Raw genomic sequence first — 24,935 nt, 5'->3', positions numbered from 1 at the left:
AGGTTTGTTACATTTTAGTTTAGATTCTGTTAGATGGGAATATTTTGTATCCTAGGTATTTTCTGTTATGAGCATTGTGGTTGGTGAGTATAGTGGTTGGACAGGTTTACATGGTACACCAGCTCATTGGGGGGGAGGGGAGAGATTCGGGTTTAATGTGTGGGTTAATTTTTTGGTTTGCAGGTTTTTTTTGTTTTTGTTGCAGCTCCAAAGATATATACCTCATCCTTGTGTGGATGTGCAACTTTATGAGAAGATGAAACCTAAGTAGACATGGCCGCCCTTACTAATTTAATGAATTTGTCTCGACTAAGAAAATTTGTGGGAGGAAAATAGATCCCAATCCATTCACAACAGTGGGTACGTTCACACTGCAGGGCTTAATGCTCTATTCGGATTTTTTGAAAAAAAACGAATTGTTTGCTAGACCGTTCACATTTCCAAGTAAATCCGAACTTTTGTGATCTCCAGTGTGACCGTGACACAACCCAAACGAGACCCGCATGCGCAGAAGCCAGAAGAATACTCAACGGTGAACGACGTCACTTGTTGTTTGAGGAGCCAACGTTAACAATGGATGTCAACAACAGTGTTGTCAAAAGCGGAGCTCTTTTTGTAATATTAAATTTATTTTCACGAAGGAGCAGCACAATTACAATCTTCTCATTTTAAGAAGGCAATGGAGTCGGGATCGTCTGTACCCACTGTAGTGGAAGAGGAATGTGTTTGTGTTGGGGCCGCGCACCCACGTGTGTGTGTGTGTGCAAGCGCGTGCCGCGATAGAGAATAGGGGTATCGCGGCACGCGCGCGCATTCATGTTGTGTGTTACGGAGGAAGGATGACGGTACTAAAAGAAGGTTTCCCCCAGATTAAATTCTATGGACTCTTTATTAACCCGTTCTGGAGAATCTAAGGATCAGAACAGGGAGGAGGAGGATGATCGCCTGGGTCCCCCGTGCTTGAGCACGGTCGGAATTGGAGAAAGAAAAAAAAGTCATCGCGGGAAAGGTTCAACACCACGCTCTGCCATTTAGCTGGAATTTTTTTCAAAAACCGTCCAGTTGCGATAAGAGCCCTGGAGTTTGGCCTGAAAAGAGCGATCACCCCAAATATTAATCCAATCAGTGACCTCCCTTCCACTGACTGATCTCAGCAGCATCGTCCACCATGGTTAATGTTTAAGTTCTCGTACCCGCCTACTTCAACGCAAAATGATGACGTTTGTTGCGTGTCGATGACGTACGGTTCGGAATCAAGTCGCCTGGCCGGTCAGACGGCGGTCGCAATTGAAAAGAACGGCTACAATTCGGAATCAGGACGGCAAACCCACGGGGCCTGGGTCGCAATTGAAAAGATCGGATCTGTGTCATTCAGACTGTCATGAAAAAATTCGGAATTGGGTCGTTTCAGCCTGCAGTGTGAACGTAGCCAGTGTTTGGTGCTCTCCCGAACACAGAGGGACTAAACTCATATCAAACGAACCCAATAGCTTTTCTATCTCTCCTGGCACGTAGACTAATTCTAGAGAAGTGGAAGGATGAACAGCCCCCTTCCTTTGTCCAATGGGTGAGAGAAGCCATGATGTGTTTACAAATGGAATACCTTTCGTATAGTATACAGGGCTCAACGGGCAAATATTATAAAATGTGGGCACCTTTCATAACATATATTGAGGGTCTGCCATTTACATGAGGTAAGGGGTTTTAAAGAATATATCAGCGATTTTAAGAGGGAGCTGCAGTGTATGTGTTTTTAAGTGTGTTTTTGTTCTGTTTTGTTGTGGTTTATTTTCCCTATAAGAGTATGTTTTTGTATTTATATATATAAATGGTCCATTTCTGACCTATATATGTCGTAACATTTGTCATTTTTGGTCTATTTTAGTTGACTCTTATTTGGGTTTTTGTTGTTGTTGTCTGTTTTATAAAAATTTGACTAAGGGAATCTATAAGCAAGCTGTGTTTCACATGCCACTGGATGGCTGGTTTTATATTACTCTCATTTGTATAGACCTGTATATGTACATGTATATGTATATACTTGGTTCTTATTTAATTCACCTTCTACGACTGTACAGTTTCAAAAATGTTTTTTATATGTATGTGTGTTTCTATAAAATATTGAAAATCTTTAAATAAAGTGCTCAAAAAAAAAACCCACCATCAAAGACTCCATGGTTCACTGAGCTTCTCCATTCAGCCTTGTTTCAGGAATCTTGGTGTCTGGTTCGACAAATCTTTGTCTTGATTTCTGTTCGAAACGCCTATTAATCACCTATGGGACATGGCTAAACTAAAAGCAATTTTACACCAATCTGATTTAAGCTGATAATCCATGCCTTTATCTCCTCTCTCTTAGACTACTGTAACTCTCTTTTTATCTGTTTTAATTTTGGGAAGCCTCTTGTGAGATGCTCTCTTTGAAAACTGCTATACGAATAAAGATATACTTACTTACTTTTTTATCCGTTCCCCAGATCTGAACAGTCTACCAGTTACGGTCCAAGTGATGATCATTGGAGCCACCAACAGACCGGATTCTCTAGACCCTGCCCTCCGGCGAGCCGGGCGCTTTGACAGAGAAATCTCCCTTGGTATCCCTGATGAGGCAGCCCGCCTAAGGTAACCTTCAACATCTTTGGTGTATTTAAAGGAAGCAGCTTATCTAAATTTTTAACTTATTGTCATTTCCAAAACTGCCTCTAAAGTGCATGCATAAAAGTTTGAAAGTCATCATCATCTTTACAACAGCACATTCAACATGCAGACAGCATTTTAGGAGAGAAATACCCCCAGGTAAGGTGCACCCCTGGCGACAGGACCCACGCAGCCCAGGGGGGGGGGGTTCACGGCACTCACTCAAAATCTACTTGTTGACCCCACCCCCCGTCGCCACACAGTAACCCCATCTGGCCGACCGACACACACACACACCCCCCAGCGCCGCACGCCCGACCACCACTACAGCCAAAAGGATCCCCACAAGCCTGGCTGCTCTGAGAGGATCAGGCGGGAGAAGACCGACCGCCCCTCCCCGACCCCACCAATGTACAATGTATGGTTGTGTGGGTGTACTGTGTGTGTGCTGCAGGTAAAATAGGTGGAGGGCCCCACCGCTGCCAAGCAGCAGAGTCCCTCTTTGTGTGGTACTAATATGCAGTGTGTGTGTCTAAAGTGGAAGTAAAAATTGTGGGGCGCAGGGCTCCAGACTAACTTTTTTCACTAGGAGCACAGTGGCCCCTAACTGAAAATTTTAGGGGCACAACCAGAAAATTTAGGGGCGCATACCGTAAATCAACATTCTAACCAAATCTACTAATTTCCACTGTATTACTAATAAATACTTTAATAATAGATGCAGAAATTACAATGTGCTGTTTCAAATTCAGTGTCACATTTTAATCTGCACTTTTGAAGATGCAACAACAAGGTAAACTGACAGCACCATCGCTGTCATGACAGTACAAATAAGTAAAGAAAACGGATGGAAATTTATCTTTGTGACACCAAATAGGTGCAGCCAAGATGCACAATAAGCGTGTTTGAGATCACCCAGGTGAACTCAACACTGCGCAGATCACCTGGTGTGTGACATATATTTTTGTTTTTGCTCCAACATCAACTGTCAATCATCACAAAAATATCCCGAGAAAGGGGTGGGAGCAAGGGGCAAACCTACCCGAACACAGCTGAAAACTGAACTGACTGAAAGCTGCCCTACAGACTACAAAACAATGCATTATGGGACATGTGTCCTGATGGTTTTTGTAGTGGAGTGATTAATTAAAATAATTTAAAATACCAATTCATTAAAAAAGGCTACATACATCACAAAACATTAAAATAATCATAAAGTATATAATTATAATAACACAGATCATACTAAGGGGGAGAAGAATATTAAAACTAAATTGAACTAAATTGAACTCCAACTTCCTGTTCTCCTTCAGTCTTGCTGCAGATTCGCCTTCATCTCACAGCCCCCCCTGCCTGGTCTCCCCAACGATCCAGGCGAGGTGCTGGTTCATCTCAAACACGTCTATCGTTGTATTTTCCACACGTATTTTCAGTGTGTCTAAAACTAATGTTGTTTTTGCTCGAGCGTGTTTAAAGTTCAAGCCCCGTTAGCTGTCACGCATGTAGGTGTGGGACATTTATTCTCCTCAGCTGACCCGACTCCCGCGGAATGCGGTGTGCTGCCGTAACGGCCGTGCATAACCGTTTGATGCCCCGCCGTAACCAAAACCTAAACCTTCCTCCGGTTCTGTGCGGCCCAGAGAAAAGTTTAGCACGGACTGCATGTATTTAGAAAATTACGAGCGAATAAATACGTTCTAAAGGAAAGTAAGGAACTCCTTCATGTGTTCTGGGGAGGGGGCTGTCAGGTGTCCTGCTTTCAAACCCTGTCAGTGTCACGCCCCCAAGAGTCATTTACCCCACTGTGATTGGATGGTCAGCTCCGCGCACGACAATGAAAAAGTGTCATTCATACAAACTGGCGGGCTGCAGTAACATTAAACCTTCATATTACGGCGGGGATGGCAAAATATCATCTCCGTTTCCTTCCCACAGATGTTTACGCGCACTCGATTATCTCTAGGCCCCTCCCCCTACACGCATTTTAGCCACTTACAGTGGCTTTCCCTATTCTTCTCACACGCAGTGGCCGCCTCACTGACAGGTATCACGCGAGAGTGTACGTGCTCGCGTTTCATGAGTATGTGCGCGAGTGTGTGTGTCTGCCTTTGTGCGTGTGCGCTCGCGTCTCATTGATTATTTCATTGATCATTGACGTGCCCCTTCCACGTTTAATGTATAAAAAAATACGAAGGGTGGGGGAGGCAAATTTACTGGTCGCACATGTGCGACTGGATGTAAAATTCAGTCGCACACTCTCAAATTTTGGTCGAAAAATGCGACCAATTGCTCGCAGTCTGGAGCCCTGGGGCGGACCAGTGAAAGAGGAGCACGGATGTTTCACCGTGCCCCCCTCCACCAGACCATACCCACAAGGCCCCAAATGAATCAATGTGTCTAATATGCGAGTAAAAGTGGAATGGAGGGCGGGCGCCGATGCGACCCCAAAGAGAGACAACGGAATGGAATAAAAGCTGAAAGTCTGCACTTCAATGACATCTGAGTTGTTTTATTTCAAATTCACTGTGGTTAATGTACAGAAACTAAATTAGAAAGAATGTGTCTCTGTCCAAATATTTATGGTCCTGACTGTATGTAATGTACAGTGTATGTGATGTAATGCTGGACATGTTGATTGTCTAACTGTGTTGTGCAGATCAGTACTATTGTATTGTGGCTGAGTTATGTGGCAGCTTAGGTGAGGGGAAGGGAAAATTGTGTGAAAAAAGGGAAAGGAGTGCAGAGGGGGAGATAATTAAGAAAACAGGGAGGGTAAAAACAGATTAAACGTATTAGAAACAGGTTTGCAACTGCTGAAGAGAATGGTGGTGATATTACCTAAAGTGGAAAACCTTTATGCCCAGTGTGTCGCATATAAGCATAAACTAACACCTGTGCAGAGAGTGTGGATAAATATCTGATTTAGTAGAGCCAGGGGGTGACGTTTGGGTCGCGGTGGAGCTGTCCGTTCACGTAGAATCGGTCCACAGAGATGAGAGCGTGGGCCCCTTTACTCAGAAATGTCCTTCTGATGGGGAACAGGATCCTTCGACGCTCCAAGATTTCTTTTGGGAACTTATCATCCATCCTTACGTCGGTCCCCTGGAGCTCCCTCCAGTACTTTTAAACGGTTCAGGAGCGTGAATAGTGCTTCAATAAAAGGGGGGGGCACACTGATTCTTTCCAGAAACAATAAAGTGTGATGATGAGGCAGCATGACAGGGTGAAGGAAAGTTGCTTTAATTTGACAAAGATGCTTTGTTTACACATTATTCAGTCTGCTCTGCTGCACCTTTGCATTCACGCTTCTCACATGCAGAAGTAAACTAACGCACCTCGCAACGATGTCTGCCTTTTTTCAGAGCGTTGTACACATCCGTCTGATCCATCAGGTCACTAAACTAGAATCCATTGCTGGGAGGTTCTGCAGAACTTTAGCCCGCTTTGCCGATAGCATTTTAGCTGATGCTAAGTGCATTAGCCTATTAACCGCTGCCATGCTTCACTCGTATTTATCTGAGCCACTAAAAAGCACCACAATCCTCGTTTTTATATCTTACTGGCAGCAACATGGTTCAGAGTTTCTGTTTGGTATCCATCCCAAGTAAAAACTAAGTATTTCATGTTTCAGAACAACAGAACAAGCTGGCTCTGGCTGCAGTCTTCCTGTTGTCTTGTGTGGAGTAGAGCTGTTTAGAGAGGCTCCGTGTGCTCTGCTACCAACTAGCGGTCGGAGGGTGAAGTGCACACCTAGAGGTGTCGGACACTAAAGGACGCTCAGAAATAATTAAAGAAATATCGTCCTGGCAGCGTTTTGAATCGATACAAGTATTGCCAAATAAACTATCACGATATTTTGCGTAATCGAGTTTTTCTTACACCCCTGGCGAAAACACAGGCTTACGCACACAGAAAAACACTCGGTGTGTTTTCCAAAAACAGCGGGAGCAAATCTGAGTAAGTTTCGCTTTATTTTTTAGTTTTCCTCTGTGTAGCTGATAGCTGCAGTTCAAACAGGGCTTCAGCCATTTTGAAAACAATGTTTCAGGGACCAGGGCCTCAGCCCCTATGGCCACTAAAACTCACGGGAAGTGTTGATTTCCACACCATGAGTTAGGGAGCTGTGAAGAGAAGTCACATTCATGTTGTTACACTTTTCTGGAGTCAGTCACCTCCCCTGTTCAGCGCCTCTCAATAACACATTAGGCGCACCGCCTCATAAAATTTCAGTCTTTTAAGTGCGCCTTATAGTCGTGAAAATGCGGTACAGTAAACCCTTGTTTTTCGCGGGGGTTACGTTCCAAAAAGAGCCCGTGATAGGCAAAATCCGTGAAGTAGAAACCTTTATTTTTTTAACCATTATTATACAATTAAATACTCTATTATACATTTAAAAGAAAGAACAAACCATTTTACAGGCTCAAGCATTAGTTTCACATATAAAAGGACTTTAGAAACGTTTTTTCAACAAATAAATCTGTACTGTCAAATAATAATTTTAATCATCGATGTGAACAGAAGGCTTCAAATTGCGGAGATTAGCCCCGCCCACCGCAACCCGAGTAATTCGATTAAACGGGAGAAAATTTAAAAAGGTTTTGAATTAAATACAAAGTAATGTGGGACAAATAGTGACTCAGGTGTATTTCACTGATCTTCAGACTGAGCCGCTGCATCCTGACTCCGCTCTGCAGTGTTTTCTTCTTCTGATGCCCGCGGTGCAGCTGTGTTTGTTCAGGAGAAGAACATAGTGATAGGCAGTTGTTGTCGCTCTTTTTTCTGCTTTGCAAAAAGATCCTTATACACCGACCTGCCACCATCAAGAGAATTTGCACGGACGTAATGTAAATTTGGCAAGCTGTTTTACGTTCGTGTACATATTAAACTGCAGCGTTATTGACGCACAGGTAGAGAAGAAGCAGAGTGACTTTTTAGCCAATCAGAATGCAGAACACAATGCACGATGCAAATCCGTGAAGTAGCGAAACCGTGAAAAGTAAACCGTGTTATAGCAAGGGATCACTGTACCAGCCTTTTGATTGTCAAACTGAGGAGAGTTTTCTAGATGTTTTGACTGACGACTGTTTCTTTGAATACCTGTGTTTGTGCACACCTGTGCATGTGTGACGTCATCAGTGTCAACATATTTGAGTTTTGCTCCCTGCAGAATCCTGGAGACGCTGTGTCGGAAGCTGACGCTGCCAGCAGACTTTGACTTCCTAAAGCTAGCTCGGCTTACGCCGGGTTATGTGGGTGCAGATTTGATGGCTCTGTGCCGCGAGGCTGCCATGAACGCCGTCAACAGGATTCTAATGGCAGTTGGAACTCCAGCAGAAGATCAGGGCTCCAGTGAGAAGAAGCTGGAGAGGTCTTGCCCAGCTGTAGCCAAGAGCAAGCAGCTACAGGTAGAGTAACCTAAGTCTGTTTATCCTGAATGTTTCCAATTCATTTTGACATTTTTTTACAGCATCTTTGAGTTCCAATGTTTCAGTTGATCTGTCCCCTAATAAATCTAACTGGTGGTGGTGGAACTTTGACTTTGCTTCCTGACTGCAGCACCTTCTCAGTCTACTAAAGACTACAGAGATGCTGCCACAGGAAGATCTGGCAGTGCTGTCCATCTTCATGTTGGATTTTCAGGCTGCTCTCAGCAGCGTGCAACCTTCAGCCAAGAGGGAGGGCTTTGCCACAGTACCTGATGTCAGCTGGGAGCATGTGGGAGCCCTGCAGGATGTGAGGGAAGAGCTCACCATGGCCATCCTGGTAAGAAGCATGCTCTTCATGCTGGTGCTAGTCATTTAGGATAACCGGTGTTGAGACTAATTAGTGCTGCATATCTGAATAAGGCAATTTTGTGCGTTTGTCATGTGCAGGCCCCTGTGCGCTCTCCAGAGCTCTTCAGGGCTCTGGGGCTTGGTGCCCCTTCAGGAGTGCTGCTGGCTGGACCCCCAGGATGTGGAAAGACTCTGCTGGCAAAGGTTCCCATGAGCATCAACACCTGTTGAAGTCCATGTTGTTGTAATCTGTCTACCTGCAGCAGTCTAACCAGGCAATTACTATCTTGCTTTGTTTGCCAAGAACAGGATTCAACCAAAAACTTGCCAAACTATCAGTTAGTCGCTTATATAAGCTGTTTTTATACAGTTCAGATAACTCTGTCTTTTTATAACTTAGCTTTGAGATGACATCAGTTCTAAAATGATGCTTGATTATTAAACTGAATTCAATAGAATCATGTTGAATCAAGCACCAGGGATGAGTCTTATCTGGGAGTCAGACCACAGTTCAATATCACAGGTGATGCAGCGCTTAAATACCGTAATTTCCGGATTATAAGCCGCTACTTTTGTCACACATTTTCAACCCTGCGGGTTATGTAATGATGCGGCCAATTTATGCATTTTTTAAATTTTTTTTCTCAATGCATTTTTTTCTAACGGCCGCTAGGGAAGCCGGAGCAGAAAAGGTAAGAGTGAGACAGGGGGAATATGGTATATGTGTCGAGGAAGACATAAGTTTAATGTAAATTCCTGCTTTTTGAATGAATAGCACGAACATGGCCTCATGTGCAAATGCAAGAAGAAATGCATATGACCCAGCTTTCAAGTTAAAAGCAGTGTGAAAAAACCCACCATCACCAACGGGTTTGGAAAAGCCGGTCTGCTGCGTGACGGAGAGGACAGCGAGATCTCAGGAGAGAATTTACCTCAGAGTGACACTGACAGTGACAACGAAGGAGACACTGAGAGAGAGTGTGATGAAGAATATCTGACGCAATTCCAATCCTACACTGAGGAGGAAGACTTCCATGGTTTCAGTGCACAGTTACTGCTGCTCTCAGTGACTTTTACCTGTATGTTTTTTTAACCAGCCCTGTTAGTGCTGTCACTACCATATTGCTGCCGTGTTACTGCCGTGTCACAGGCACTGTTTGGAATAGAGCTGTGACGGTGTGAGATTTTTGATCACCCCGGGGATAAAGCAGCAGGAGTTGCGGTGTCGCGGTCCGCCCCCGCTCCCCCAACACAAAATCCCCCAGCAGCTGAGTCGCAAATGAATACCGGTACAAGTGGTAATTATAATGCAGTATTCTTTATTAACAAATAACAGTAACAACTATCTAACTAATGAACTAACTATATAGGTGTTGTAGAATGAGTATGTGTGTCAGCGTGCTGCATGTGTAAGAGGAAGGAGACTGAGTGAGAGCGCTCCCTCTTGCGCTGCACCGCTCTCCCCTCTTTCTTACACACCCGACACCCGGTTTCAGCACATACACATCCTCATTCTACAACATGTTTCATTGTGGGCACATGCGGCTTAGAGACAGGTGCAGCTTATGTATGTACATAATGATTTATCCTTTAAAAATGTAATGAGTGCGGCTCATAATCAGGTGCGCCCTATAGTCCAGAAATTACGGTACTGAGAATGCTTAGACTGCAGTCTGTCTCTTTGAAGATGACTGCAGTCTGTCTCATTGTTCCCTTTCTCCTGGCAGGCAGTGGCCAACGAGTCTGGCCTCAACTTCATCTCTGTGAAAGGTCCAGAGCTTCTCAATATGGTGAGAACTTATACAATAGTGCAGGTCTTTCATTCCAAACGCTGTTGCTCTACAACTCATGCAGTAATGATTTATTGTTGGCATTACATTCACTGCCCTGCTGGTTTTCAGGTGGGGATATTTTTTAATGTATGTATCGTTTAACTATAAATGTTTAGGATTTTTAAAATTCTTCTAACTTTTTTTGCACAATTTACATTTTTATTCGGTGCACCTTGATGTTTGATCCTGGAGATGTTTCGATAGTTGAATTTCCCCATTGTGTGATTAATAAAGAGAATCTTATCTAATCTTTTGTATATGTGTGCGCCTGCAGTATGTGGGGGAGAGCGAGCGTGCCGTCAGGCAGGTCTTCCAGAGAGGACGTAACTCTGCTCCATGTGTGATCTTCTTTGATGAGATTGACGCTCTATGTCCACGGCGGTCAGGCCATGAGGTTAGTTTGGTGTTGACTGTCCAGCATGATGATGCCAACCCATCATGTTTTTTTCTATGAAACAAATTCAGAGATTGACGCTGTGCAGAGTGGACTGTGGAGAAAACTGGGGTTTGACAGCAAGCGACAGTGTTAAATTCAGCCCTTCAGACACCTCCAATCCTGCAGGTGGGGGCTGAAATCTGTTTATAGTTGAAGTTAAAGAGGCCTCCAAACCCCTGACATAAAAAAGGAATAGCAGTCCAGAGAAGGTCAGGGGGCCTAGAGGTCTTTAATAACGCTTTGTAAAGTGGATAAAAATGTATTTCACAAAGAACTGAAGCAGTGAAAATGAACCTACTACTGAGATTCCTGTTTCTGTTTCAAGCCTTTCCTGCTGAACTTACCAAACAACAGTTTTTACAATGGGACAAAATCTTATCAAGATTCATCTGGCTGTCATCTGGCTGCAAATAGCCACGAATTAGATTTAAAACCTTACAGCTTTCCAATGAAAGAGGAGGGATGGCAGTCCCTAAACTAACAGATTACTTTTATTCCACACAACTCAAACCCCTAATAACTCATTGTAATCCAAATTACTATGTCTGTTGGAAAGACATTGAATTCCTTTTACCGTATTTTCACGAGCATAGGCTGCACTGGATTATAGGGCAAAGTTTCATTTTTGGGTGCTTTTTCTGTATTTAACACATACAAAAGGCACACCGGGTTTTAAGGCGCGGGCATGTTAAAACACACCGCTAAAACATGCATCCTATTGTGTTTTTATAAAAAGGCAGCGGGAGCAAAAAACTGAGTTGGTTAAGATTTCTTTTTTAATTTTTTCAGTCATTAATCAGCATCCAAAAATCCATCAAAGTCCTCATCTTCTGTATCTGAAATGAACAGCTGAGCTAAATTTTTGTCAAACACTCCAGGTTCCCTTTGGTCATTGTCAGAGTCCGTCTCGTTGCCATGCCATGAATGATGACGGTTTTTGTGAAAATTCAAAGAACGGTGCAAACAGACACGTTATTCCAAGCTTTTACAATCCATTCATGACTTGTGGCGTAACTCGCCCCCCGCTGCCTCCCAGTCTTAGGAAAACTGTGTCCGCCATTCGACGGCACCTCGTCCATGTTAGTGATGTGGCTGGGCTGGATCTGTTTGTCAGCAATCTTTTCACTGCAGTAGGAGCGGAAGATGGACAGCTTTTTGTTGTAATCCGCTGGGAGTTGCTGTGCAACCGTAGACCTTGCCCGGATGTAAAGATGGTACAGTTTCATAAAATGAAAGCACCAAGATGAACCTCCATGAAAATATTCAATTTTCATTTCCTCTGCAAGCGTTACTGCCTTCAGTCCAATGGGGACTGTAGAAACACTTCTCCCAGCTGTTCTCTGATCATTTTTCACGTCCACACTTCCCTCCTTACCATTCTCATGCTGTCCTCTCCTACATCCTCTTTTCCAAAGTCACGCAACAACACATTAGGCGCACCGCACCATAAGGCACAACGTACGTACGTTTTGGAGAAACTTTACAACACCTTATGGTCGTGAAAATATGGTAGTTTCAGACCCCCCCTACAAGTGCTCATGGGAAACAAAGAGATACGGGAAAACCTAAGAAAAGTTGAAAGTCTGGTCCCAAATAAAGGAGGAATACAGACTACACAACAACTTAAAAATTGTGAGATAGTGCACATATGACCATGATTTCAAGACCAATCAGTTAGACACTAGATTTTGCAACTGGACAGTGCAAGGGTTGAAGACACATCACTCTTTTTTTGACAAGGGAATAATAAAAGAATTCCAAACACTTACGGATAATCATAACTTGGGAAAAAATGATTTTTACAGATATTTACAACTACCCAACTACATTAACAAAGAGATCCTCCACACCAAAAATCCAGAAAGTCACATTGTCTGATTTTTAAAGAATTTAATGACAACCGGGGTGCATTACCATGTCGAACATAGCCCAGCTTCAAGCTCTTCATGTGGTGCCAGTGTGCGGGAACCCCCCCAAAGAGGGCTGGCAGTAACTGAGAATGGGAGGAGGAGGGGAGGGGTTTATTTTGGTTCTGTTCTGACTGTTTGCTGTTTTTTTAAATATTTTTTTCTTTCGTGTCTTGCTGATTACTATTGTGGCTTTGCATTTATGTAAATGGGAAATGGCATTTACTTATATAGTGCTTTTCTACCTACAAGGCCCAAAGCGCTTTACAGTCACAGACCCATTCACACAATGGTGGCGGCTCCGCTGCCGAACACAGGCACCAACCTACCACCATATATGTCTTTATGCATAAGAAAAGTCAAATTAAAACATTGCAATGATATACTGAGCTGTCTTACAAGTCACGGTCCCGTGGGTCAGGTGAGCCACTAGAAGTAGGTTGGAGCTGTTTCCAGCGCTTGCTGTCTCTCCAGCATCTTGTGTCAGCACATTCTTACATTTGGCTCAACCTCATGTTGTATGCTAAAACTCCCTTTTAAAAAGTGAAGCCCCCTGTCCAGCTCTGCAACAGAAGATGGTTCTGTAGCAGACTGACCTGTCAAAAGCACTGCTGTTTAATTCTGACTTGCTGCATCTGTGTTCAGTCAGGAGCCAGTATCCGGGTTGTCAACCAGCTGCTGACAGAGATGGACGGGCTGGAGACCCGCCGACAGGTCTTCATTATGGCTGCTACAAACAGACCAGGTATGAGGAGGCTTAAGCTGTCAGAGTCCTGAAAGGTGTTGATTGTTTCCAACCTGAAGCATGTGGTTTGTGATCATGTGGATATTATTTGCTCAGTTTCAGTTTAGAAGAGAACCGTTTTCTAGATCTGTCGATGTTCTATGCTACCAGTCCGATCTATGAACATGAAGCCAGACTCTGTGTAATGCCTCCATTCTTCAGATATTATTGACCCTGCTGTTCTGAGGCCGGGCCGGCTCGACAAAACGCTCTATGTGGGTCTGCCGGGTCCAGCAGATCGCTGTGCTATTCTGCTTGCCATCACTAAGGTAACTGTATTAAATCTTGGTCAGTAAAGCAGAAATTATAATGCTCAAATCACATAGTTATTTATTAGAAGAGTTAGATTTTTGATTTATTGCTTTAAAAGGAGTGGGAAGAAGCGATCTTCTATAATCCCACACCTACTGAGGTATTTCATTTCATAGATTTCATTATGCAGTTCTGATCAGATTCAGTGGAGATTTATTTTTAAGTAACAAAATCGAGTGCTACTTGATTACCATCAGAAAATTCCCCGCGGCTCCAAGTCATTTTGGTCCGTCAGTCGCCGTCCGTCGAGAAACTTTGGTCGTCGTGCTAATCAAAACTTCCTGGCCCGTCTACCTTGGTCACCTAACGATGCGGCTGCCAAACTCTCCGTCAACTTTGGACTTCTGAACATCCGCTCTCTCACGAGCAAGGGTCATCTCAGCCAAGATCTCCTACTCGACCACAAGTTGGATTTTATTTGCCTAGCAGAGACTTGGCAGCAGCCAAATGACTTCACCTCACTGAATGATGCTACCCCTCCGGGGTTTGTTTACATCGCGCAACCGCGGAGGGGGGCTCGCGATGATCTATCGCGAGAGTTGGAGGATAACGCCTGTGACTGTCCCTTTTTATGAGACTTTTGAGGCAAGTGTATGTCAACTCTCTGGCCCTGTTCCAACTATTGTTGCTGCATTTTACAAACTCCCAAAATCAGTCAAAAATGTTATTGTTGACTTTTCTGCTCTTTTAACTCACCTTTCCACTCTTTCACCCAGAATGATAATGTTAGGGGATTGAGTCCGCTACAGCCGCGCCCGCCGTGCCGTCGCCTGGAACGTCGCGGAGAACGCGTTTATCTAATCTAATATTTTATGTCAAATGTTTATCCATATGATTTATAATAAAGCTGCTCAATAGCCCTGGCCCTGTTGTCCTGCTACAACAAAGAAGATCATCTTCCTGCTGATCCTGTCCGTTCGCTACGACGGAGTTTAAGGGCCACGGTGAGGAAAAAAAATTCTGGCCAACATGACGAGATTAAAGTCGCAATGTTGCGCGAGAGCAGTGAAGCTGAGTCTTTCAGGAGTATTCAGTGTTATGGCTAATGTTAGTGAGCTAGTGGCTTTGTATTTAAGAGTTTACGACAGATTTTTATGGCCACCAAAAAAAAAATTTTATTAGGAGATAAAAACTCGTAAATTTACAGGAAAAAAGTCACAGATTAACAAGGAGAAAACCCCGAAGTTGTCTGTTTATCGGAGCATCGCTTGAAGATGAAATACGTGGAGCCTTTTTTGAAGCTTTATTTCCGGATTATAGGTTTAAAACAAAGAGATTCTGAACCTTCTGGCGACTCAAAATCAGATTATTGTCAGTGGAGCCGTCTTTCTGGGGTTCGGTGTCAGTAAAGCGGACTTTCATTTGTAAAATAAGGAGCTCAGAGACACGTTTGGGTGTAGAGGACCGCTGCAGCCTTTATTCTCCTTTTCATTCACGTAACCTGAAGTTCATCTGTCACATTACGTCATGAACCTGTCATCAGATCCGAACACCAATGCGGAAGTAAACAGTGTTACATACGCCCCCTCCTGCAGATGAAGCTACCCGTTTGATCATTAAAAAACAAAGATGAATGAAAATAGTCTGTTATATTAGCATTACAACGTTGAAAAAGGCAAAAAGTGCTTCTCCTCCTCAGACGGAAGCGTCACACAAACATAGAGATCTGGTCTTTGGTGGAGGAAGAAAGGATTCAAGCAAACAGCTGCAGGGACACCCGATGGCTTCATCATCGGGCTGCAGAGATCCTGCAAACCAACCATCAATAAATAAAACTTTAATAACTTGTAAATCAAACAAATGAGCTTCCAGACATTTGGAACGTTATCAATAAACATTCAGCTCACCTGTTCAACAAAGTTTAGTCGGTCTGCCCTGCTGCTGCACGGCGTTCACCTGCTGCTCTGATGCTCACTTCCACAAAAATCTCTTAAATTTACGAGTTTTTTTTCTCTCGCGCACAACATTGCGACTTAAATCTCGAAACGTTATTTCGACTTTTATCTCGACAAGACGAGTTTTTTCTCGAAACTTTGTGTCGAGTTTTTTCTCGTCATGGCGAGATTAAAGTCGACATGACGACTTTAATCTCGCCACGTTGGCCAGAATTTTTTTCCCTCACCGTGGCCCTAAAACTCCGTCGTAGTTCGCAGCCGTCTAGCTGCATGTCTGCATTTAAAGCACAAAGAGATCATTTCTCATTAAAATGCAGAAAAAAACTAGGTTTTTCTGTAGAAATACATTTTTAGTTCACTCTCTGTGTTCATACAAAATGATTGAGAGAATTGCTGACACATTTGAACATTTATCAGAAGAGTTATTGAAGCAGGAAGTGTGAATCTGTGAAGCTCTTTCTAACTTTACCAAGTTCTCCGAATCCTGCACTCTGATTGGTTGACTCCGCCTCCTCTTACCCTCCCTCACCCCCTAGTTCCATTTTCGGACACAGATCAGTTTTGACACAAGTTTCTCGCAAGGAATGTGTCAGAATTCAGAGCGCAGTTGGAGCGCACCTGTGATTTGCGGCAGCAGATTGGAGCACACGCAGAAGCACATTTGAGCGGTTGGAATCACAGATTTGAAGTTGTAACTCTAAATGAACACATGCAATTGGAAATTTGTCAGTTCACAGCAGAAGATTTTTACACACAGATGCTGATTTTTGATGCACAAGTATTCACATTCTATATTACAAGTTCTTAAATCAAATTCACAAGTGCGTTCTTTTTGACATATTTTTACCTTCATACCAGACCCCCTCCCGTATTCTGATCATATGCTGTTATCTTTTCATGCCAACCTCTCTGTTTCTAAATCTAATCTTCCACGCACCATAAGATTCCGCAAAATTACGGACAATAACCTGGACCATTTATCCTCACTCATCCATAGCCTGCCCAGTCCTGATAGTGCTTCCCCTCCCGAGGAACTGATCTCCCTCTACAATTATAACCTCCATAATTTTCTAGACATTCTCGCCCCACTCAAAACAAGGTCTATCTCGTTCAACGTCTCTGCACCCTGGTTTACTCCTAACCTCAGAAAACTCAAATCTAAAGGTCGTCAACTAGAACGACTCTACAAGAAAACTGGGCTCTCTATTCATAAAGACATGTATTGTAACCATAACATTCATTACAAAGACTCCATCTCCAAGACCAAAACTAATATTTTTCCGGTTTGATAAATTCCGCTAATGGCAACTCAAAGGTCCTATTTTCTATCCTCTCACGTACAACAACCTGCCAAAATTCACTTCCTCCTCATTTGTACTCCTCTGATTTCTGTAACATCCTAGCGTCTTACTTCTCTTCAAAAATCCACGACATTCACCAACAACTTCAATCCAACTCAAGTCAAAATGTAATGGCACCAGCTGTTCTCTCCCCACATCATCTATTCTCATCATTTATTCTACCATGAGTTGAGCAAATCACTGAACTCATTTACAAATCCAAAACCACCTCCTGCCAACTTGACCCAATTCCCACTGCTCTGGTCAAGGCTACTCTCTCCTCTTTATCCCCCCTCATTACTAGCATCATTCCCGCCTCCCTTACGACTGGAACTGTTCGTCCTGTTCTCAAAACCGCAGCTGTCACCCCCATACTGAATAAAACAAGTTCTGATCCCACCAATCTCAATAACTACCGCCCAATCTCTAATGTTCCACTCATTGCAAAAATCCTTGAAAAAACTTTCACCTCTCAACTCCACCCCCACCTCTCTTACAATATTTTTTTATAAAAAACAATTGATATGAACAACTCCAGTCTGGCTTCCGTCAATTTCACAGTACAGAAACAGCCCTCCTTAAAATTACTGACGACCTTCTACTCGCCGCTGACTCTAGTTTAGCCTCCATCCTCCTTCTACTCGGTCTGACTGCTGCCTTTGATACAATCTCTCACCACATCCTTCTGGAAAGACTTTCAACCATTGGCATCACTGACCTACCCCTCAGCTGGTTCCAGTCCTATCAGGCAATTCATACTATTAAAGTCATTCACCTCTCCCACAGTTCCAATTTCCTCAGGTGTGCCCCAAGGCTCTGTCCTAGGGCCCCTGTTATTCATCATTTACCTTCTCCCCCTTGGTTATATCTTCCGTAAACACAACATCCACTTTTACTGCTATGCAGATGATACCCAGCTCTACCTCTCCTCCAAGCCTGACTCCACTCTTCCACACGCCTCCCTCTCCAAATGCCTTCTTGAAATAAAGTCCTGGTTCACTGCAAACTTCATTAAATTAAATAGCAACAAAACTGAACTCCTCATTGTAGGAACAAAGACCACCCTGAATAAACTCCCTAACTTCTCCATTTCCTTCGATAACTGTTCCATCCTTCCCTCCCCACAGGTTAAGAGTCTGGGTGTCATCCTCGACGTCACTCTCTCCTTTACTGCCCACAACAATAACATCATCCGGACCTATTTCCACCTTAGAAACATCCGCCGTCTCCGCCCCTCTCTCAGTCCTCACTCCACAGCCATTCTAGTCCACAGTCTCATCACCTCTCGTCTGGACTACTGCAACTCCCTTTTTATCTGGACTCCCTTACAAAACTATTCACAAACTACAACTGCTCCAAAACTCTGCTGCCCTGATCAGAACACAAACCCCCTCCCCTCTGCATATCACACCTGTCCTACAGAAGCTTCACTGGCTACCAGTGCCTCTCCAGATTAATTATCAAATCCTTATTTTGACCTTCAAAGCGCTCCTTAACTTCGCCCCCCCACATCTGTCTGATCTTATCCATGTTGCCATTCCCACCCGTCATCCTCCTCACTCCAGCTCGTTACACCCTCCGCTCAGCTCGTCACTATGGGGGGCAGAGTTTTCAGCCGCTCTGCCCCCCAGCTCTGGAACTCACTTCCTTCAGGTCTGCGGAACATGAACTCACTCTAAAAATCACGCTAAAAATCTGAAAACCCCCCTCTTCAGATAAGCACACCCACCCTAATCAATTTTATGATTCTATTGTTTTGTTTTGTTTTTAACTAATGTGTCTTTCTTTTAATTGTATTTTATTGTTTTCTATCTATAAGGTGACCTTGGGTGTCTAGAAAGGCGCCATATAAATAAAATTCATTTGTTATTATTAAAGAAAATTGGTAGCTTATTGATTTGAATCAGCCATGTTTTATCTTCATCATTTCAGCAATCACTATTGCACATCCATTAACAAAAACTTAGGGCTCATTGGTTGTTATAAGAGCATTGATTATTTCACCACATCACGTATTTGAAGCATATTCAAACACCAGTTGAGCCTAGACTCCTCTTGTCCTCATGTGAAATTAGTCGCTTTATACATTTTCTTGATCATTTTAGCTGAACATTGTTTGAGCTCATTACTCACTTTTTTGCCCCGCTATAGCCACAAGGGGGCTCAAACCAGGGTCTTATTGTTCCGGTCCCAAGCCTGGTTAAATACAGAGGGTTGTGTCAGGAAGGGCATCCAACGTAAAATCTTTGCCAAACCAGAAATACGAATCCGACCTATGATATCCATGCTGGACATTGGGATTTGTAGTGAGAGCAGGGAACAGGTGGAGGAGAAGCTAAAGAGGTGGAGGCTTGCCCTGAAAAGGAGAGGAATGAAGGTTAATAACTATCGCCATCGCTGCTGTTCACATACAGGGTGCCAGTGGAAACTGAACTACTGTTGGCCTACTGATAGAAGAGTTTCATTTCAAATGAAAGGAAAGGTGTAGAAAGCTGTGGTGAGAGCAGCCATGTTGTTGGCCTAGAGATAGTAGCACAGACAGAAAGCAGAGCTGGAGGTAGCAGAGATGAAGATGCTGAGGTTCTCCTTTGGAGGGACCAGGATGGATAGGAATAAGTACATCAGAGGAACAGCACATGCTGGAGGTTTTGAAGATAAAGTCAGAAAGGCCAGACTGAGATGGTTTAGACATGTCCATGAGAGAGACAGTGAATCTATTGGTAGAAGGATGCTGAGTCTAGAGCTGCCAGGCAGTCTAGAGGAAGACCAAGGAGGATGTTTGTGGATGCAGGATGTGGATGAAGACATGAAGGTAGATGGTGTTAGAGGAGAGGATGCAGAAGACAGGGAATAGATGAAGAGAGAGCCCTGAAGAGAAAAGCTGAAAGAAAAAGATTATTTCTTTAGACCAAAGGTTCTACTGATAAATAGATAAATATAATTTTTTACATTTCTGGCGATAACAATATATAATCATACTACTATAATTGTGAAACTTGAATGCTCTTTTGCTCAAAAGAGAAATATGTAATCATCAGCCGGTTGTTTAGATTTAAATATTTATTTTCTATCATACTTTAAACATAACAGTAAAGGAACATGATGAAACAAGTTTATTTTCAGATAACAAAAAAAGCCATATATATTACAAATTATACTGAAAATTAAAGCAACGTTTTAAAGGAGAACAAGAATAAAACGCACCACTAAACTGATCAGTTTGACTGAACAAACACAAGATTGTAACTATTTTACACACAAAAAGCTTTTGCGTTTTACATTTTGAACTATTTTCGGAATTGAAAAAATTAAATTGCATAAAAGTATAAAGATGAACGATGAAAATGTATAAACACGTCTTTATTGTCATCTAAGTGTAAACTCAAATTCAAACAAATTTAGAGAGATTTCCTAATTCTGCGTGATTACATTTTAGATGAAATCATAACCAAAAAAAAACAGCCTGAAAACATAACGTTATGGATTATTGTCATTATATGTCATTTACATTAAAGCTGCAGCGCTCTGACGAGGGAAGGGGGCGGGGGGTCTCAGCACATGTGACACAGGTTGCAGTTTTTGCTGTAACATCGGCTCTGTAATGGTCCAAAGAGCTGATAATACACAATGGATTCAGTTCTGTTATATTAAAAAAATATTTTTTATTAATGCCCTACAAATGAAAGACTTCTGAAAGTGAAAATAGAATTTCAAGAGCCCAAAGTCTGCTGAATAGTTTAAAAGTTGAATGGTTTCTGTAGTTGAACGCCTTCTTGACCTTTTTCATTTTGTAGAGCTGAGAGGTTTTAGTTAAAAAAAGGGGCATGTGAAGATTCTATCAGCCGTTTTCAATGGAGTTTTTAAAAAGCGGTAGTTAGGTGAACAGTTTAAAAAGTGGAAGAACTTTGGAGCATCCATCTCCTGAAGGAGTTGAAGGTTTTGATAATCGAATGAGTTGAACAGGTGAAGGGGTTGATGAGCCAGGAAGGTCCAAATAGTATACAGAAGAAAAACAGAAACACTATGTGTGTGTGAATGCTCCACAGCATTGACACACACAATAAAGAGTGTGAATGCTGTATAACGTTCACACTATAATATTGGGGCCAATCTAATTTATTTTAAAAAAAATCACAGAACTGGGTTAAAAGTATTTGGCAAAGATTAGAGGTGCCAAATAAAGCATTACAGTATCATTGTTGAGAAACACTATATCCTGCTTTGGAAAATGCTCCTATTTTCATTCAAAAATATGACAAACAGACTTTGAATGTTTTTTATTGATTTGTTTTAGGGAGGAACCAGGCCTCAGCTAGGCCCAGATGTCCATCTTGAAGAAATTGCATCAGATGAGCGCTGCAGCAGCTTCTCGTAAGTGAAGTCGCTTCATGCCTCCCCCGGTTACCTGCTTCCGCATATGTAGTGACTCCACCAACTTCTTGTGGATCTGATGTAAAAACGGAAACCTGACGTTTTCTTTCTATCAATTCAGTCAATCAGTTTCTGCCTGCTCACCCATGAAAAGCCTCGGCCCCTTTCTGTTTTTGTGTCTCCCTGTTTGCAACACAGGGAGACTTTAGGCTGTTAGGCTTTAGAAACAAACATGTCTGTGTCCCTTCTCTCTGTATGATGCAGAGGAGCTGACCTGACTGCCTTGGTGAGGGAAGCTTCTGTAAATGCTCTCAAGGACTATTTGAAGTCCCAGCAAGGAGGTAAGACACTCCAGCCAAACCTCAACCTGTTCACAAAAATGACCGTTTTTCAGAACAGCTGTCCTTTCAAAAAGTAACTCTCATCCATACTTTAAATCAGGGGTCTCAAACTTGCGGCCCCCACCGTAATATGGATGTTTAATGTTAATGCGTCCCGCCAGTTTGTATGACTGATGCTTTTTATTTGTTGTGCGTGGAGCTGATGAACCAACCAATCACAGGGGGGTATATGACTCTTGGGGGCGTGACATTGACCGGGCTTGAAAGCAGAGGAACATTTAAGGCAGGACACCTGACAGCCCCCTCCCCGCACCACAAGAAGGAGTTTCTTACTTCCCTTTTAAGAACGTGTTTATTCGCTCGTTATTTTCTAAATACATGCAGTCCGTGCTGAGCTTTTCTCTGGGTCGCATGGACCCGGAGGAGGTTTGAGGTTATGGTTACGGTTAGGCGCGCGGCGGTGTATCATCAACCCTGACCAAACAGTTCTCTCCACTCCTGCAGGAGGTGGGTCGCTGTGGAGAATAAATGTCCCACACCTACATGTGTGGCAGCTAACGGGTTCTAACATTAAACACGTGCAAGTAACAACATGTAGAAACACTAAAAATATGTGTGGAAAATGCAACAATAGACGTGTTTGGGAGGAACCAGCATCTCGCCTGGATCGTTAGCGAGACCAGGCCGAGGGGGGGTGAAGGCGAAGCTGCAGCGATGCTGAAGGAGAACAGGAAGTTGGAGTTGTCCTTAACATTCAATTTAGTTTTAATATGCCTCTCCCCCTTAGTGTGATCTGTTATTATATCTTTATAATTATTTTAATGTTGTGTGATGTATGTAGCCTTTTTTTAATCAATTGGTATTTTAAATAATTTTAATGGATCATTCAACTACAAAAACCGTCAGGACACATTTCCCACCATGCATTGTTTTGTAGTCTATTGGCGGCTTTCAAGTCAGTGCAGTATTACATTTCCAGCTGTGTTCACGTAGGTTGGGGCCTTGCTGCTCCCGCCCCTTTCTCCTGATATTTTTGTGATGATTGACAGGTGATGTTGGAGCAAAAGCAAAAACATCCGTCACACACCAGGTGATCTGTGCAGCATTGCGTCCACCTGGGTGATCTCAAACACGCATCTTGGCTGCACTTATTTGGTGTCACCAACATGACTTTCCATCCGTTTTTTATAAAAACTTAGGAGTGGCTGACCGGCTGCTCTACCATAACTTGTGACCAGTTCAAATGTGCAAAAAGTCATAAGAAAGAAAATCCAAAAATGGTTTCTGAATATTGTTTGTCCTATACTGATTTGTGGTTTAAAATGTAAACTTAAAAAAAAGTCTGCACGGTGCCGCAGTGGTTAGTGGTTAGGCTCCGGCAGCCCCGTGACCCCGAAAGGGACTAAACAGAATAGAAAATGAAGGAATGAATGAATGAACTTAAAATATAAATTCAACACAGACTCTAAATAGGGAGCACACACTCTCTGACTTCTCCACCCTAAATTTCAATAAGTCCAAGTCCAGTCCAGATTTCCTGACAATCATCTTCATCCACACTGAGGGTCTCAGCTGTTTGGGAGGAAGTGCTGCCAAGTGTCCATCAGTAAGAAGAAGACAAGAGAAGCCGATGTTCAGAAGAAGCATTGATGGAGGTTACAGAACTGTAGAATTTAAGTCTTCTTTTGTGTTAATAGTTATGATTCAACAGTGTTAACTGAACTGTGTTAATAAGGGCGTTTAAATTAGAAAATAGCAGAAATAGAAGACTAAATAAACAAAAATGTATTACTGATTTATTTACTTATTGATTTTTTATTCACGTATTTTATTTGAATGAAAGTTTTATAAGTACATTTTGTACAGAAAACAGTTAATAATAGAGTATAGAGTGTGTTATCTTAGATGACCCCCCCCCTTCCATTGAGGTGTTCTCCCTACCATGACAAAGGTGGATAAAGGTGGAAAGAGTTCATGTAATCCATGGACACCAGTGAAGATCACAAATCATTGAAGAAAAAAGGTTCAGAGCACTGTCTAGTGGGTCTAGATGACCCAACTCCCAGCGTTAAAGTGTCTAGGATAGCACAAGGGTTAATATTTTAGTATACGTTCCATACACATTTATTGGCTCTCAGACACTCACAAGTTGTGTGTGCATGTGTGTGTGCGCATTGAAGTTGCGGCCCTCCCTCAGCTAGACCCTGCCTTCTGTGGCCCCCAGGTAAATTGCTTTAAAGACTGAGAAACTTGTAGTTATTCGAATTTTCCTCCACACATCCATTGGTGCTGCCCTCCAGGTCTTCATTCCTCACCTCAGGGTTGTTCATTCCTGTTCTCAGGTGAGGCTCTTCCCTCTGGCTGCACTGTTGACATTCAAGTGAGCAGAGTTCACTTTGAAGAAGCCCTCAACAAAGTTCGTCCCTCTGTGTCCCCAAAGGTAAGGAGATTCTTTCAGATAGAATAATGGTGGTCTTGGTGCAATCCAGCAGCAGCGACGTCCGTTCATGTGCTTTGTGTTGAAAGCTTGTGTGCGTTTGTGTATCCAGGAACAGCTGCGGTACGAGCAGCTCAGAGATTCACTCCAAAGATGACGTCCACCTGATCCTTGATCTTCATTCTTCAGCAGACGGCATCTGTGTGGTGGGGGGATTTTGTTGTCACATTCCTCCTCAAAACTGCAGCCTCCTATCCCAGTGTTGATGGTTCGTCCCAATTACTCAGACGTGCTCGAGGTTTTAGATAAACAGATGCAAGCACCTTCATCCTCTGACAAGTCAAAAAGGATAATGCAGAACCAGGAACCTGCAGTTTCAACACCCTAAGATCCAACAGAGCTCAGCAGTCTCTAAACCATGTCAGCAGTTCAGCGACAAACGGTGGGATCTTCTCTGGTGTGTCATCACAGCATGTTAATAAATTTGTTTAAGTATTTTGTGTCATCAATTGATTACAACATACAAACTCACCTGTTCAGTGGTTTCAGACAGGAGCTTCCAGAAGCCTAAGAACCGTGCAGTAACAGGAACAAGCTCTCATTGGCTGGAAAGCCACTAAATTCTTATGTTCCTAAACATTTACATTATCTTGACTCGATCAGGATTTAGGAGACACCCAAATGTCAACAAATTTGAAAGGCAGAAAACCAAACATACATGTAAATGTGAGACTCCTTTAACCCTTGTGCTATCTTAATGACCCCCCCCCCCCCCCCCCTTCCATTGACGTGTTCTCCCTACCATAATAAAGGTGGATAAAGGTGGAAAGATTTCATGTAATCCATGGACACCAGTGAAGATCACAAAT

General features: G+C 42.9%; 1 protein-coding gene across 8 annotated transcripts in view; it reads left to right on the top strand.

The window, feature by feature from the left end:
* The window catches only part of nvl (nuclear VCP like), a 62,541-nt gene extending 37,980 nt beyond the window's left edge, over nt 1–24,561 (top strand). For 6 of the 8 annotated variants that reach the window (XM_078931632.1, XM_023963694.2, XM_078931631.1 and 3 more), the window contains 12 exons: nt 2,478–2,622; nt 7,805–8,042; nt 8,194–8,400; nt 8,511–8,615; nt 10,139–10,201; nt 10,518–10,637; nt 13,232–13,331; nt 13,533–13,639; nt 21,212–21,288; nt 21,553–21,629; nt 23,972–24,069; nt 24,179–24,561. In XM_078931632.1, coding sequence (XP_078787758.1) covers nt 2,478–2,622; nt 7,805–8,042; nt 8,194–8,400; nt 8,511–8,615; nt 10,139–10,201; nt 10,518–10,637; nt 13,232–13,331; nt 13,533–13,639; nt 21,212–21,288; nt 21,553–21,629; nt 23,972–24,069; nt 24,179–24,223 — 1,382 coding nt within the window. In that variant the 3' untranslated portion in view covers nt 24,224–24,561. The remainder of the gene's footprint in view (nt 1–2,477; nt 2,623–7,804; nt 8,043–8,193; nt 8,401–8,510; nt 8,616–10,138; nt 10,202–10,517; nt 10,638–13,231; nt 13,332–13,532; nt 13,640–21,211; nt 21,289–21,552; nt 21,630–23,971; nt 24,070–24,178) is intronic. The other 2 variants (XM_078931633.1, XM_023963693.2) reach the window with 1 other exon arrangement.
* The last annotated feature ends 374 nt before the right edge of the window (nt 24,562–24,935 follow it).

Source organism: Oryzias latipes, chromosome 15 (assembly GCF_053564925.1).
Source record: "Oryzias latipes strain Hd-rR chromosome 15, Olatipes_Hd-rR_3.1".
Taxonomy (NCBI): Eukaryota; Metazoa; Chordata; class Actinopteri; order Beloniformes; family Adrianichthyidae; genus Oryzias; species Oryzias latipes.
This window is presented reverse-complemented; position numbering and strand designations above follow the sequence as displayed.